Source organism: Nothoprocta perdicaria, unplaced genomic scaffold, assembly GCF_003342845.1.
Source record: "Nothoprocta perdicaria isolate Ctin4 unplaced genomic scaffold, notPer1 scaffold_9, whole genome shotgun sequence".
In the NCBI taxonomy this organism is placed as follows: domain Eukaryota; kingdom Metazoa; phylum Chordata; class Aves; order Tinamiformes; family Tinamidae; genus Nothoprocta; species Nothoprocta perdicaria.
Genome location: NW_020456198.1, coordinates 5,720,147 through 5,733,237, shown reverse-complemented (window position 1 = coordinate 5,733,237; position 13,091 = coordinate 5,720,147). Strand labels below are relative to the sequence as shown.

At 36.8% G+C, this 13,091-nt stretch overlaps 1 protein-coding gene across 1 annotated transcript in view; it reads left to right on the top strand.

Annotated features, from left to right (window-relative positions):
• Positions 1-13,091, top strand: part of PRKAR2A (protein kinase cAMP-dependent type II regulatory subunit alpha) — a 52,094-nt gene that overhangs the window by 18,296 nt on the left and 20,707 nt on the right. The window contains exon 3 of the mRNA XM_026052498.1: positions 2,330-2,365. Within this exon, the coding sequence (XP_025908283.1) occupies positions 2,330-2,365 (36 nt within the window). The remainder of the gene's footprint in view (positions 1-2,329; positions 2,366-13,091) is intronic.

Sequence of the window (13,091 nt, the reverse complement as noted above, 5' to 3'; positions counted from 1 at the left end):
TTTAGAATTGGTCACAAATTCTCTTGTCACAAAAATCTTCCTCAGAAGAAGAATCTTCTGCAGCAGCAGCACTACCAGAAACACTGCTGGAAGAAGTGATGCTATGAAGATATTCAGCTGCAGTCTTAAAGATGACTAGAATCAATATCCTAAGCCAGTTTTGGCACAAGTGTGGCATCTATGACTTGATGTCTTCCCACTCTCACATTTTTTTTTGACTCTTAGCACATGCTGTTGGCTGTCAGAAAGGAAAACAGACTGCTTTAGTCTCTTCTGGTGCAATGGTTTTACTTTAGTTCTGTTTTAGTCATGTTTACCTGTTATTGGGTTGTGACTTTGCATGACCCAAGTAAATGGCTTTATGGCGAAGTTAAAAAAACATTTGGAACTTTGCATGACCTAAGTGAATGACTTTATTGCAAAGTTTAAAAAAAACATTTGGAAGTGCAATATGTAGTTTCACATAATGGAGAGTTTATAATACGGTTATTTCAAAAAATCTTTATCTCCTATTTTCTGCATTTCGTATGTAACTGACGTGAGAAGACGCCCACTGATGTGCAGGTAGGAAGATCAGGATGTGAATATAACAAATGTAATTGTTCTGTTTCAAGGAGTAAACTTTTTTTGTTGTTGAAGATACTAACCCCACAGAGGGGTGCCAGTGTGATACGCTGGGTCGACTGTATTCTCTTTGCAGCCATGTGCTCTGATGGCTGTGCTCGTGTAGAAAGTTGCTGCTGGTGGTGGATCCATGACTTTTCTTTGCTTTAAATTAGCCACATTTTCATGATCGGCCTGGGCACTGGGTTTGGGTTATCTGTAAATGTGTTAGTCCTTGCTGCCTTATTGCATTTCCTGAGAGTTGCTCTGCAGGATCCCTTAATGTGTCAGGCTTTTTGGTGTGTGTGTGTCTCGTGACAAGGCAGGAGGATGGATGCTCTAGGACTGGCTGCTAGTGCAATTTTGAAAAATAGTCATAAACAGAGAGAAGCTTTGGTTAGTAAGGCAGAACAAAAGAAAATGCAGATCTGCAGTACTAGGAAACGTCAGATTTTATCTCTTTTTCATAGAAATAGTCATCACCTGACACCATGTAAAAGTGAACCTGAAATTTTATACATGTTAAAACCATCCTTGATGTAAGGAAAAGCAAACTATCAGTTTGGTCTTAAATGCTTTGTGGAGGCAGAATAATGGTTTGCTCTTAACTGTCCTTAAATGGTCATGTTTTTGTCTTTTTCCACTGTGGAAAACTTGATGCTTTTTTGATGGCACTGAACTCTGCTCTGGGATAAAGTAATGGAGATTATAAAAGAGGCCTTAGTCCTTGAAGAGTACATGTGCTGCTGGTTGTGTTTTTTGTTTTGCCCTCCCTGCAACGCTTGAATAATGTCAGGGTTTCCTGTTCAGAGGTTAAAATGTTGTTCTCAAACATGAATGAGTAATGGGTGTAGTAATCAAAACGTGGAGAAGAAAGAGTTTGTGTGCAAGACGGTGTCTGAAATAAAATCGTGTGGTTACTTAATGATGAACACTGTTTTCTATCGCTTAGAAAAGGGGGGAAAAATAAAGACTCAAGGTAATAGGACAGAAATAAGTATTTGTGAGCTATTACTTGAATAAGGTTTCTTGCGAGTATGAACTGATTTACATGAAAATAATTCAGAGCTCTAATTTAAATAATGGTTTAATCAACAGGCAGGAAGCCTATTTAAATCTGGCAGTTCCTGAAGCAAATTGGAGTCTCACCTTGGGGGTAGTGTAATTTAGTTCAGCTTTTGTTACCTCGGGTGGATAAGCTGTGTACGTGCTTATTATTTAAGGTTATACCTCAGTATATATTTTTTGATGTTCTTAACTGTTAATCATTGAATTGAAATGACTTGGAACTGGTCAGATGCTTTTACTGTAAATTTACATCAAATTGTTTTGGGCTTTAATATTTCTCCTCTAGTAAATAATTTCTTTGCAGTGGGAACTGTTTTTTTTCTAGCCCTTTTATTCCTCAGTACCTTATTGTTAGTAGGTGTTAGGTTTTTTGTTTTTAGGTAATGAGAGGTGAGTTTTAACGTTTAAGTCTGCTTATCATCTTTGGGAAGTTACTCCGTTGGACAAACTCAATAAGCTAGAGACAAGGTTGGAAATAGTGGTATGAGTGTCTCCATGGGTGGCTACGGGCAGATATGCAAGAGTGGAAAAAAAACAGGGCAAAAATATTGTTGAGTGTTTGGCATGTGTTAACTGTAAAAATGTACTGTGGTTGTTAAAAAAGATTATTTGAAATTCTTAATAGTGAATTTATGATTTTATTTTGTTTATTTTTCAGCTCCAGTCATTAACCGATACAACAGGAGAGTATCAGGTATGATTTTCTTTTAAGAATTTCATGTTTCTGAAAACCTATGAAATATGTATTTGACTAAAGGAATCGCCTAGTTAAGCACGACCGGCTTATTCTTCATCACTGTGTTTTGTTGTTCATGCTTCTTGAAGCTTTTTTATTTGAAATAATTAGAATTGTTTCTCAATAGAAATCACTGGGCAACAAATTATGAGAGTAGTTTAGAAAGCAGCTTTGTGGTTGATGACAGAATCAGTTTCAGCACTAGTTACAATTCTGTCCAGAAAAACTTTTCCAGAGTTCCGTGCAATGGCAGGATGGACTTATTTCTGCTGGAGTGGAAGAACTTATTTCTGCTGAACCACATCTAATATTCCATGTTGCTAACAGTTTTACTACTGCTCAAAATGCAGCAATGTTGTTTTATTCTTGAATATTAACCAGAAGTGACAAATGTTGAAGAACCTTGTGCCTTATACTTATGCAAATGGTATTTAAAAGCATTGGAATTGTGGCCTTCCATTTGTTCTGGAGGGGCAGTCCATACTTTTACTTTTTTTGATTTATTAGCAATGATTTGCTAATGGCTTGATGTTTTTTAACTATGCCATTCCCCAGAATTATTTTAAAAAGTTCTCTTTAAGCATTAGTACGTAAATAAAATGTTAAATTTAGATCAGAAGGTGTTGTGTCGTTTTTCATTCAAAGTATACATTGCAGTACGTGTATGTATATGTTTTTCTCTTTACCCCTCTCCCCTTAGACCTGTCTAGGGCAAGTCGTAGATTTTAACTGAAAGTCATCATACTTCTGAATTTAAAAATTCAGTGTCAAAATGTCAATTTGGAATCAATTCAGTTTAATTGCTTCTCATCTCTGCTGATGGAGTTAAACCTGACAAGTGAAAAGTGAATGCATCTCAAGCTTAAATTTAAATAAAGACTGGAATTATTTCTGAGGTAAAAATTTAAGTCTTAAGCAGAGAGTAGATGTAATCTCTTTGATCTTCAATGCTGAAATATAATATTGGTGTTCTCATAGAGTTAATCTTTAGGAAAAAACAAGTTCCTTCACTGAAGGAGTCTAAAGGTGAATGTGAAGAGCTAACAGCAAATATAAATTGAATTGCTAATTTATGTAGTTAGAAGGACTTGTTAGGTGCTTAATAGAACGCTGCTGGCCAGCAAAGAGCTAGAATCATTCACAGTTTACAATATATGTTAAAACTTTCCTGCTAAAAACGTTAATAAAATATGCACGTTTTCATTCTGTGTGTTTAAATACTTATTGCCAAAAAAAAAAAAAAAAGGCAACATAAAAAGGGTCGAGTACCTACTGGTTGTGATTTTTTGTTTTGTTTAATGTTGCTTTGTATTCCCCTTCCTCCCTCACCCCCTCATAACCTGCTGTGTCTGTCAAAAAGTCATCCAGATAGGAACAAGACCCGTAAGGTCCTCGTAGTTTATTGAAGTCAGTCCCCTGCTGTTTTAGGCAACCATATCATATAGTCCCTTTCATAAAGTGAATGTCAGCCTAGTTTATTGCTTTTTATAGTTTGAATTAAATTCAATTTCCTTGTTAGGCATATGTAGGATTAAGAAACATAGTACTCTACATCTTTAATATATATTTTTTGTTGTTAGAAAAATCGAACAAGCTTGGCATTATGGATTACTCAGTGTATTGTCTTTCCAAATGTGTTTGTTTTTAAGTAATAAATCATGAAGAGGAAAAGCTGACATGCCCAACTTATTTATAATCACACTTGATCTCTTCTTGTCTAGTCTTCTATTCAGAAGAACTTTCTGTTAGTGTTTATTAATCCGGGTTCTTACCAGCTATTGACATGCTTCTCGTGCAGTGCAATTTGTAAGGGGAATGAAGACGAGAGCTGAAGTATTTACTAATATCAATATTGTCACAAAACTCTGCAAAATTGTAAGTTTAGTTATCTTCAAAATCTTTATTTTTTGTTATTTTGTTTTTAATTTTGGAATATATAAACCTGGGACATACTGAGAATTGCTGCTTTAATCATTGTAAGTTTTTAGCTTTACAAAACTATTTCATTCTTTAAAACTATAATTCAAATATGAGTTTTTTGACACCTAGTCAAGAACTGATGAGCAAGTTTATTTTTGCTTTTTAAAAATGAGCACATTGCTTGTACAGTAATTTAGTAAATACTTCAAGAATGTCAAAATTTGATTAAAATGTGCTTGAGAAGTGGCAATCTACTGGCAAGGTCAAGCTAATCTTGTACATACAAGACAAGTCTTCATCTTTTGTTCCAAAAGAAGACTTTTATTTTTGCTTTTCTCTTAATAACTGGAGAAAAAAAAAGTGCTAGTGAGATTTTTATAGTTTTAATTTAATAATTTAATTTTTGTGTTGCTTCTTGACCAGAGAAGGTGGCTTTGTGCGCTGGTCAGATATTCAACATGCAGAGCAGGTGACCGTAGGTGGGATTGAGAGGAGCCCCATCCCCTGTGCAGGAGGGTCATTCTGGGAAAAGGAGACTTATCTAATCGTGTTCGTGGCATTATTTATAGACGTGCAGAGCATTAAAGGAGTGTTCTCATGAAGAGAAACAGCCTTTTCCAGGAAGGATTAGGGGGCAGAAAGAGAAATGAGAGCTTGGAAGTTCCTTTGCAAAGTTGTCTATTCAAGGCATTCTATAGGATGTGCACGAAGGATTCTACTTAAGTGTCAAATGCCATAAATATCTTCATGGATATTTACAGATGACAGTTATGAGCTAGGTTATGTTTTAGCTTAAGTTAGTAGTATTCCCCTTCCTGGGCAATAATAACAAGCTGTTTCAAAGTGGGAGGGAGGATGGCAGTGATATGTATCCCACTGTAATAACTGATACATAACATACAGGGGAATTTTGCTACTAGCAATATATGAATGAACTTTAATGGTGTATTTGGAATGAAAATTGTGCCACCTACTTCAGTCTTGCCTGGATATAATTTCTACTTTTAGTTTTTGCATCTTTCAGATGCAAAAAACTTTTTAAACTTTGTAAACTTTTTTCTAGATTCCTATAGTGCCATTTCCAGACTCCTTTGATTTTTTCACTCCACAGAACACCCACTCTCCAGCAGACTTGCTGACTTCTTCACATGATTAAAAAAATCTGTCAAAATATGACATCCATGCCCTATGAATGTCCTTACACTTGTGATGGAAAAAGATTTTCATTCACTTAGCAGCATCTCCTTTTCTTGAACAAAACTCAGGTCACATCTCCTTGTTGAAATGGTCACAGTTGTAACCCTTCACTTTTTAATTGCAAGGTATTATAAAATTCCACCTCAGCTGCTGGAATACTCAAACTGCTTGTATGAATAATAACCACCGCATTTTCATTATGAAATGATTAACTGTACTTCAGCCTTTAAGGTTTATATGAAGTGTATTTTTTAAGCCTAACATACTCTTTAAGTATTTTTTATGTGTAGGCAGGAAGAGTGTATTTTAGCAAATATTTATTTATATATATGTAGTGTTTTTCTTTTATATGAATTCAGATGTATCTGATGTGGTTTCATTCCATTAAAAAATAAACATTTCCTGGTGAGATTCCTAGATTCAAGTATTATTTATTGTGCTTAATATAAAAGAAACTTTATCTCTTCAAAGAATCCCTCTTATTAAGCATAATTTATTTTCAGTCTAGTGCCTGAACAAAATTAACATACGTAATTAAACTTTTAAAGCATATTAATCATTCTTGTGCTGCTTTTTTTGCATCTTCAGCCTAAAGAGCTATATTTGGTTCTGACTACGATTGATGTGGGTAAAACATATACATATGCATATTAGAATTCTGCTTTACTACTGTGGTCATAGATTTCATGAGCAGAGTGAAGAGCAATGTTAACTGTGAATGCTCAGGCTTAGTTTTTTTATTAACTTGCATCCAACTAGGAAAGCTAAAATGACCTCCTAAAGACAAGCTGGTATATTCTACTTGGCTTTTTTTTCTTCCTCCCCTTTTTTTTTCTTTCATTTTTTTCTTTTCTCCAAAGGAAGCTGCATTACATTTGGAATGTTTAATTGACACCTCTCTGATGGTGTGACAGATGTGCCACTCTGAGCATGTGCCCGATAACTTGCTCCTGGAATGGATTGTGAGAAGCCCACACTTGCTGACTCTAGTCAGCTGATAACTTCAGATTTGCCATTTCTTATTTTGGAAATGGGGAATTCTTTTCCTTCAGCAATCTGTGTTCTTCGGGCTCCTATTGAAGATGAGCAATCATCTCAGAAAGTGGGTGTGTTGATCAAGTCCAACATCTCTCTGGGCTTTGCAGTGAGATAGAACACTTTCCCACCCTGGGAAGTTGAGATGTCAGGATATGATAATGCTGTGCATAAAAAAACCTTCTTAGAAGCTTTTAACCTTTTAAAATGACAGCTTAAAAATAAGAAGAAAAGCATGTAGCACATTAGTATTTGATAGAGAATACAGTTTTGTGATCCTATTCAATTAAGACATCCACATAGCAGCAGTGAAGCAAGAAGCAACACTTTTTGTCTTGCAAAATCTTGTAATCTCAGGCCAACAAGGAAAACTGAGTGGCCAACTTGCTCTGTGCTGTCCTCCACGTTCTGCTTATGTGAGTACCTGGTTACTGGAGGATGGCTTGAAAATCATGTCCTGTTTTCTTCCACTGTTATCCTCCTGAATTCTTGTATTGATTATTCATTACCGTAGAAAGCTAGTGGTGTAACTCTACTGAATGTTTTCAAGCACATGATAAATTGCAAGAGATTTGAGTTTTAAATTCAGATTTTTTAAGAATGGCATAAATAGCTCTCCCGTTGGAACAACTCGATGCTGCTTCTATCATTCTTTCGTGAGCACTAATGATTGCAAAACTGGTATCCTAACTAGAGTGAAAATAATTCATCTTAAAAATGTTGATATGAGCAAAAGCCAAGTGTGTGGGATGACAGATGAAAGTAGTGATAAATTGTGTGGGTGCTCTCATGTAAGAAAGTGCCTGAATCATTATTCATTAGACAAGGAAAAAGAAACCCATTTTCTCTGTTTGCAATACTGGGACTTACTTAAAAATTCTTGGCATGTAATTGGCTTTGGAATAGTGAAAAGTATTTAATTTCGGAAATTAGCAACTAGTAACTTCACAGTTACCTGGATTTCACACTGTAGTGCATATTCGGTTTGTAATAGTTAACTTTTTACTTTTTCTTTAATCTTAATCTCTTCTGAATAATTATTGATGCTCGTGAGGTTATGAAACAACGAAAACCAGTTAATCTAAAGCCAAATATTTAAACATAAATTAGGAATCTTTATGATTTGGGAGAGTAGGTTATATCTATGAACATTCAGCAAGCAATTACATTAATTCACTAAGCATGAGTTTTTCAAAACCATCCAAGCAGCAGAAGTAGCAAGTAGTTAATGTTTTCTTTATATCTATATTTATACATATACATATAAAGAAGTAAAAGATATTTTAAAAAGCTACTTAAATGATAGTGTTTACCTTAGATACACAAATATTTCAGAAAATCTCAGTTTCAGGTTTCAGACACTTTTTAATCTGTAGCATGTTTTTAATGTGTCTGAATAAAAATATTTGCCCTGAAATTCTTCATTATAAACAAAATAGTGATTTTAAGCTTTTGAGTACAACAATCTGAAATCAGATGCATGGGAGGAAATCCCAAAATGCATACCATAGAGCCCAAACTAGCACTTTTATATTCAATGCAGAATGCAGTGCAGTGATGCATCTGTTTGGTATGATATCACATACTATATGGGGCTTGTGTTGGTCATCTTAACAGATACAGCACTTTGCCCTGTATTTTATATCAAATATTTGACAAAGTATGTAGAGTATCTTAAACTGACTGCTACACTCTTAGCAGGCAGATTAAACTTTAAATTGATTGACTAATCCCTGTAGAGCAGAGCTCTTTAAGCATATCTGATTTAAATATGAATGGATATTCCATATTTTTGCAGAAGTGTTACTCAGTTCTTTTTAACATCAGAAAACCTCAGTGAGATGGCAAATATTCCAAATAGTGTAAAGCTACAGCAGTCAGAAGATAAAATCCCAACTGCAGAGTAAGTAATGGGTTTAAAGCAGTATCCCTTGGGAAGGGCTATGAGTGTAGTACTCTCAACTAGAGACACTTAGCAGGTCATGGCTTGCCTTTGGGAAATGGCTTGAAACACTCGATTTAGATTAGAGCATTTGAGTGCATATTTGTTTCACCTCTCCAAAATTAGGGATAGGAAAAAGAGCACAGTCTTAAATTCACTCCTCTGATATATCAGGAAAGCACAGAACTGGTTATTAAAAAAAAAAAAAAAAAAAAGCCTTAGCTTAACAGGCTCCCCCTAATGTTGGTCTTTGCCAGCTAAGCTCAGTCTAGTTCACCTGCCTCTTTCCTGTAAATGAACTCCATTTGTTCAGCAAGACACTGAAATGGAGAGCTGATGCATCCTAAAGGTGAGTTGATCAAGTACAATAGTTCAGCATTTCTAGGTACTAGCAATTTTCTTATTTTATGATCACTAGAGAATGAGTTGCTTGTAGCTGATCAGAGAAATTGAGGTATCTGCTTTTTCTTGCAAGGGGTTGGACAGTAGTTTTCCACATTCCCGACCCTGTCTGCATGCCAGGACGGGAAGCAGTCGCTGCAGAGCAGAGGAAGCCCTAGCCTTCCATATCGTTACTCCCCTGCACCTCCCAATCCTTTTGTGTTGTCAAAATCATGCTCATTTTATGTTGCCCATTGTTATTATAGTTAAAAAGGGCAATATTCAGTCCCCTAGGGAGAATGTAACTTTTAATGGATTTGGACATTATCTCAAAACGCTTAAAAATCATTACTAGGGCAATGAATCATTAATTTCGGAAATGCCTCGTAACACTTTAACATTCTTCAGTTTGCTGTCAAGATAGATCTTAGATGATATAGGTAATTTTCCATGTTGAGTATCTGTTCTGTTCTTTCCTTGCTTTGCTATAAGCATAAGAATTTCAATGTGCTTTTCCTAAGATGCTGGTGACTTTTAAAATACTTTGTGTCTTATTGCAGGTTTAGCAGTTCATGTCTCAGGATTGGAAGTATAAAGACAAATCATGGTCTGGAAATTAAAAGACAATTTCCTCTTTCCAGAATGGAAAAACAAACTAGCTGTATTTCTCAGCTAGCTTGTAATTATTATCTATTGTTGTGTCTAAGATGCATCCTAATTCTTTGAGGGTTTATGTTTGTGCTGTTTATTGGCACTTGCGGAATTCTGAAGCATAAAACACATAAGCCTCTATGTAAAATTAAACATTTTTCGTGTTCTTTTTAACCACAGCAAAGTGTTTTTTTAATGAGGCATGTTGATATTTTGGTGTTAGTTGTTGGTTTTATCTGCACCAGTTGTATAACGTTTAGAAATACTGTGAGATTTATGTAAGTGGCTAGAACACGCACAATATTGAAGGAGAAGCCTTACTTGCACAATTGTGAAGCTAGGTGCTCTGAAATAGTAGTTGCATCATGTTTTCCAGGAGACCTTTTTTATGGACGACTATCTCATCAGTAAGGCTCTCTTAGAAGGCTTGAACAAGGTCAGCAGCGTGTTTATCCATTTCAATCTTCTGATTTCCTCTTCACTTGGAAGAATAAAACTTGCTTCATTTGAATCTTCAAGCTGTGCCACACAATTACAATGCCTAACTAAAATACTCTGCTACCATTTCAGGATTTTGTTTAAATGTAATATAGGGATTTGAAAAGAGACTAGGAAATTTTCAATTTTGTGTAGGCGGTTATGGGCAATATTTTGCTTTTGCTGTTACCGCATCAGAGCTGTGAAGTCCTGTGGTATTGCCTTTGGAAAGCTATGTGGCTTATATTTGGTTCTCTGACGTGATGAAAAGCTTTTTGTTATTTTTTTTATGCAGACTCACCTTTTACTGCAACATCCAGAATGGATCATTGTTTAGTGGCACGCTTGGCTCTACTGCTGTGAAATACAGAAATGAAAGCCCAAAGTGCAGGAGTCCTAACTGAGGCTTAGTTAGGACTTAGTAGATGCCCTCTGTGTGACCACACAGTCCTGTTCCTCTGCTTCTCCAGCTGGAGTGTTGACAAGTGACTAATTCTCCATCCCATAGGGTGATGGGGAGGCATGGGGATATCCTGCACAAACCAGATTAGGCAACAGGAAGCAGTGCTGGTGCTGATGACGGTGTTTCCATCTCTGGAGATGTTTGTAGTGACTCAAAGGGCAAGTTGATCTTTCAAGACCAGGACTTGAGTTTTTGCCCAAAAATACACACTTAGTTTCAGTCGGTTCCTTGTTAGTGAATGTGAATGCCAAAGCAGCAGTTTCCTGAGCAGTTTTTTTTTCCATAGATGGCTCAACTGTTTTTCAAGTTTCAGTGTTGCCTTTCATTCTAACTGTTGTAAAGGTGAAAATTGCTGAGACGGTGCAAACGGCTGCCTGTTCTGTCTCCCGCCTGTGACTGGATTGAGGTGTGAGCAGGCATGCTTTGACATGGCAGAATCTCTTGAAACAAAGAAGGAAACTTTCCTTTTCTGAAGGAAAGTTCAGAGTTATCCGAAAGAAAGATGAGAGCAAAATTCAGAAGAAAACTGCGCTGAGCTAAGTTAGCAAAGACTTACAGCTTGTTCTGTTTAAGCTTAGTCATTTCCTCTTGACCACAGTGGTTTGAAGTGCTTACTTTAGACCTCAGCTGTCCGAAAGGGAGTGACAGGCTATTGGAAGTGGTCACCTCTCCAGCTGGCATACTGCTTCCAAAAGAGGCTCTGCAGCTATGCCTTGAGTAGCAGAAATGTTTGAAGCTTTGACAAGCTCAAATGCAAAGAGCAGAGTGTTGAACAATGCTGCAGCATTACTGATCTGTGTAAATGACTGGAAAAGCTGTTTTACATGTACTGCTCCAAATGGATTTTCATTCATGTATCTCATAGGTTCAATGGGGGCAAGGAGGCAATGCATCTACACAGTGAAGATAAGCAAGAACAGCTTCACTCCGAAGTACGGGAAGTGCTACCCAAAAGTGCAGACAGAATATGGCTCTGTGTTTTTGCTGCTACTTACAATTACAGCAAAAATATCAACAAAGTTTTTTACTTACGCAAAAGACAACATTTTCATGTGTCTCATTTTTTTCCTCCTTTTGTGTGTACTGAAGAGACTTCAGGCCTTAACCTCAAGGGATCTCAGCTGCTGTTTTGTAAGACACATGTCTGTTACCTGGATGATCCTCATTTCTCACAGATTTTATTACCTTATAGCAGATTTTTATCATGACAAAAGTAGGTATTTTGAAAAACAGAATAGTTTGGAAGTGACTGAACTTGCGTAAACAGAGATAGTGCTCAACCTTTTTTGCTAGATCAGCTTCTTCCTACACTCCCCATCATTGCTGCAACCAGAAAGATCTTTATTGCCTTCAGATGTTGTCACCTGCATAAACAAAGCAGTGATCATGTTGTCTCATTTTTGAGCCTTCACATGTCTTTAAATATGTGCTTGTTCTTGAAAGCTGAAGCAGGGGCCATAGACGGGAAAAGCTTAAACTAGTTGTAGAAGCTAGATAAGCTAAACTGAGAGCTGGAAGATGACATATAAATGGTAGGATAATTGCCCGAATTTCTTTTTCACTTAAAGCATCTGAAAATTGGAACCTAATCTTTCAATTCCAGCACCATCTGAAGTGAGTAGGGTAGCTTTGGAAAGAAGCATGGTCTATATGAGAGGTTTTTGTGCTGACACCTGAGGTGTGTCACTCCTGTGCATACCTTGCACTGCATTTGAACTTGGCATTTGCTTTAGTTATGTCACATGGAAGAGGTGTGATTTCCTGCATCTCTTCAAACTGTTTTCAAACACTTTTTTTGTCTGGTTTAGATGGGACATTAAGAAAAGCAGCTTCCCCAGGAGGCTAGTGTGGCACTGGAGCAGGATTCCCAGAGAGATGGGGAATCATCTCCCTGGGAGCTTTCCAAGGCAGCTGGGAAAACCAGTACCCCTGTGAGGGGTAGGTTGGATCATCTCCAGAGATGCCTTCCAATCAATGTTTCTATCAATCCAAAAAAAAAAAAAAAAAAAAAAAAAACCCACAATTTTTGGGGGGATGACCTCATGAAGATAAGCTTGCCTTGGAATATGACTTTTATTAGGACACTGGCATGGCGAAAATATGAACTGAATCTAGCGTAAAATAGTGGGGCAAATGTATCTTCACAAGCAAATATTTAATGGTCTTCCCGTGGGACTGGCTGCACTGTAACCTACAAATGATTAACCTTCAGGGGCCTTGAAATGAGGTCTCACTGGTGGTTGTCAGGGGGTTATATGGTGTAAGGTAATTTGGGGTGTTCTTTTGTATCAGAAGAACAGCTGAGCAGCACTGCTTGCCTGTCAACAGCAGATCTTGCCAGGTGATGTGTTCAGCAGGGCAGACAACTTGCCAATTAAGAAAGGTGGAAAGAAAAACGGGACATATTGGGACTTAAACCAGAGGAAGCTGTTGACGTCATGTTCTCCTTTTCTTTGCATTAGTCATGCTTTAAAATACATAGAAAAATGTTGTTGATTGGAATATATATTAATATGAGTAGGCTGCAGAACTTTATGTGGGCTTTCCAGTATATCACAATATTAGTTTAAGCTTGAGGTCAAAATTCATCATTTTTCTATGTCTGTCTCTCCCACTTC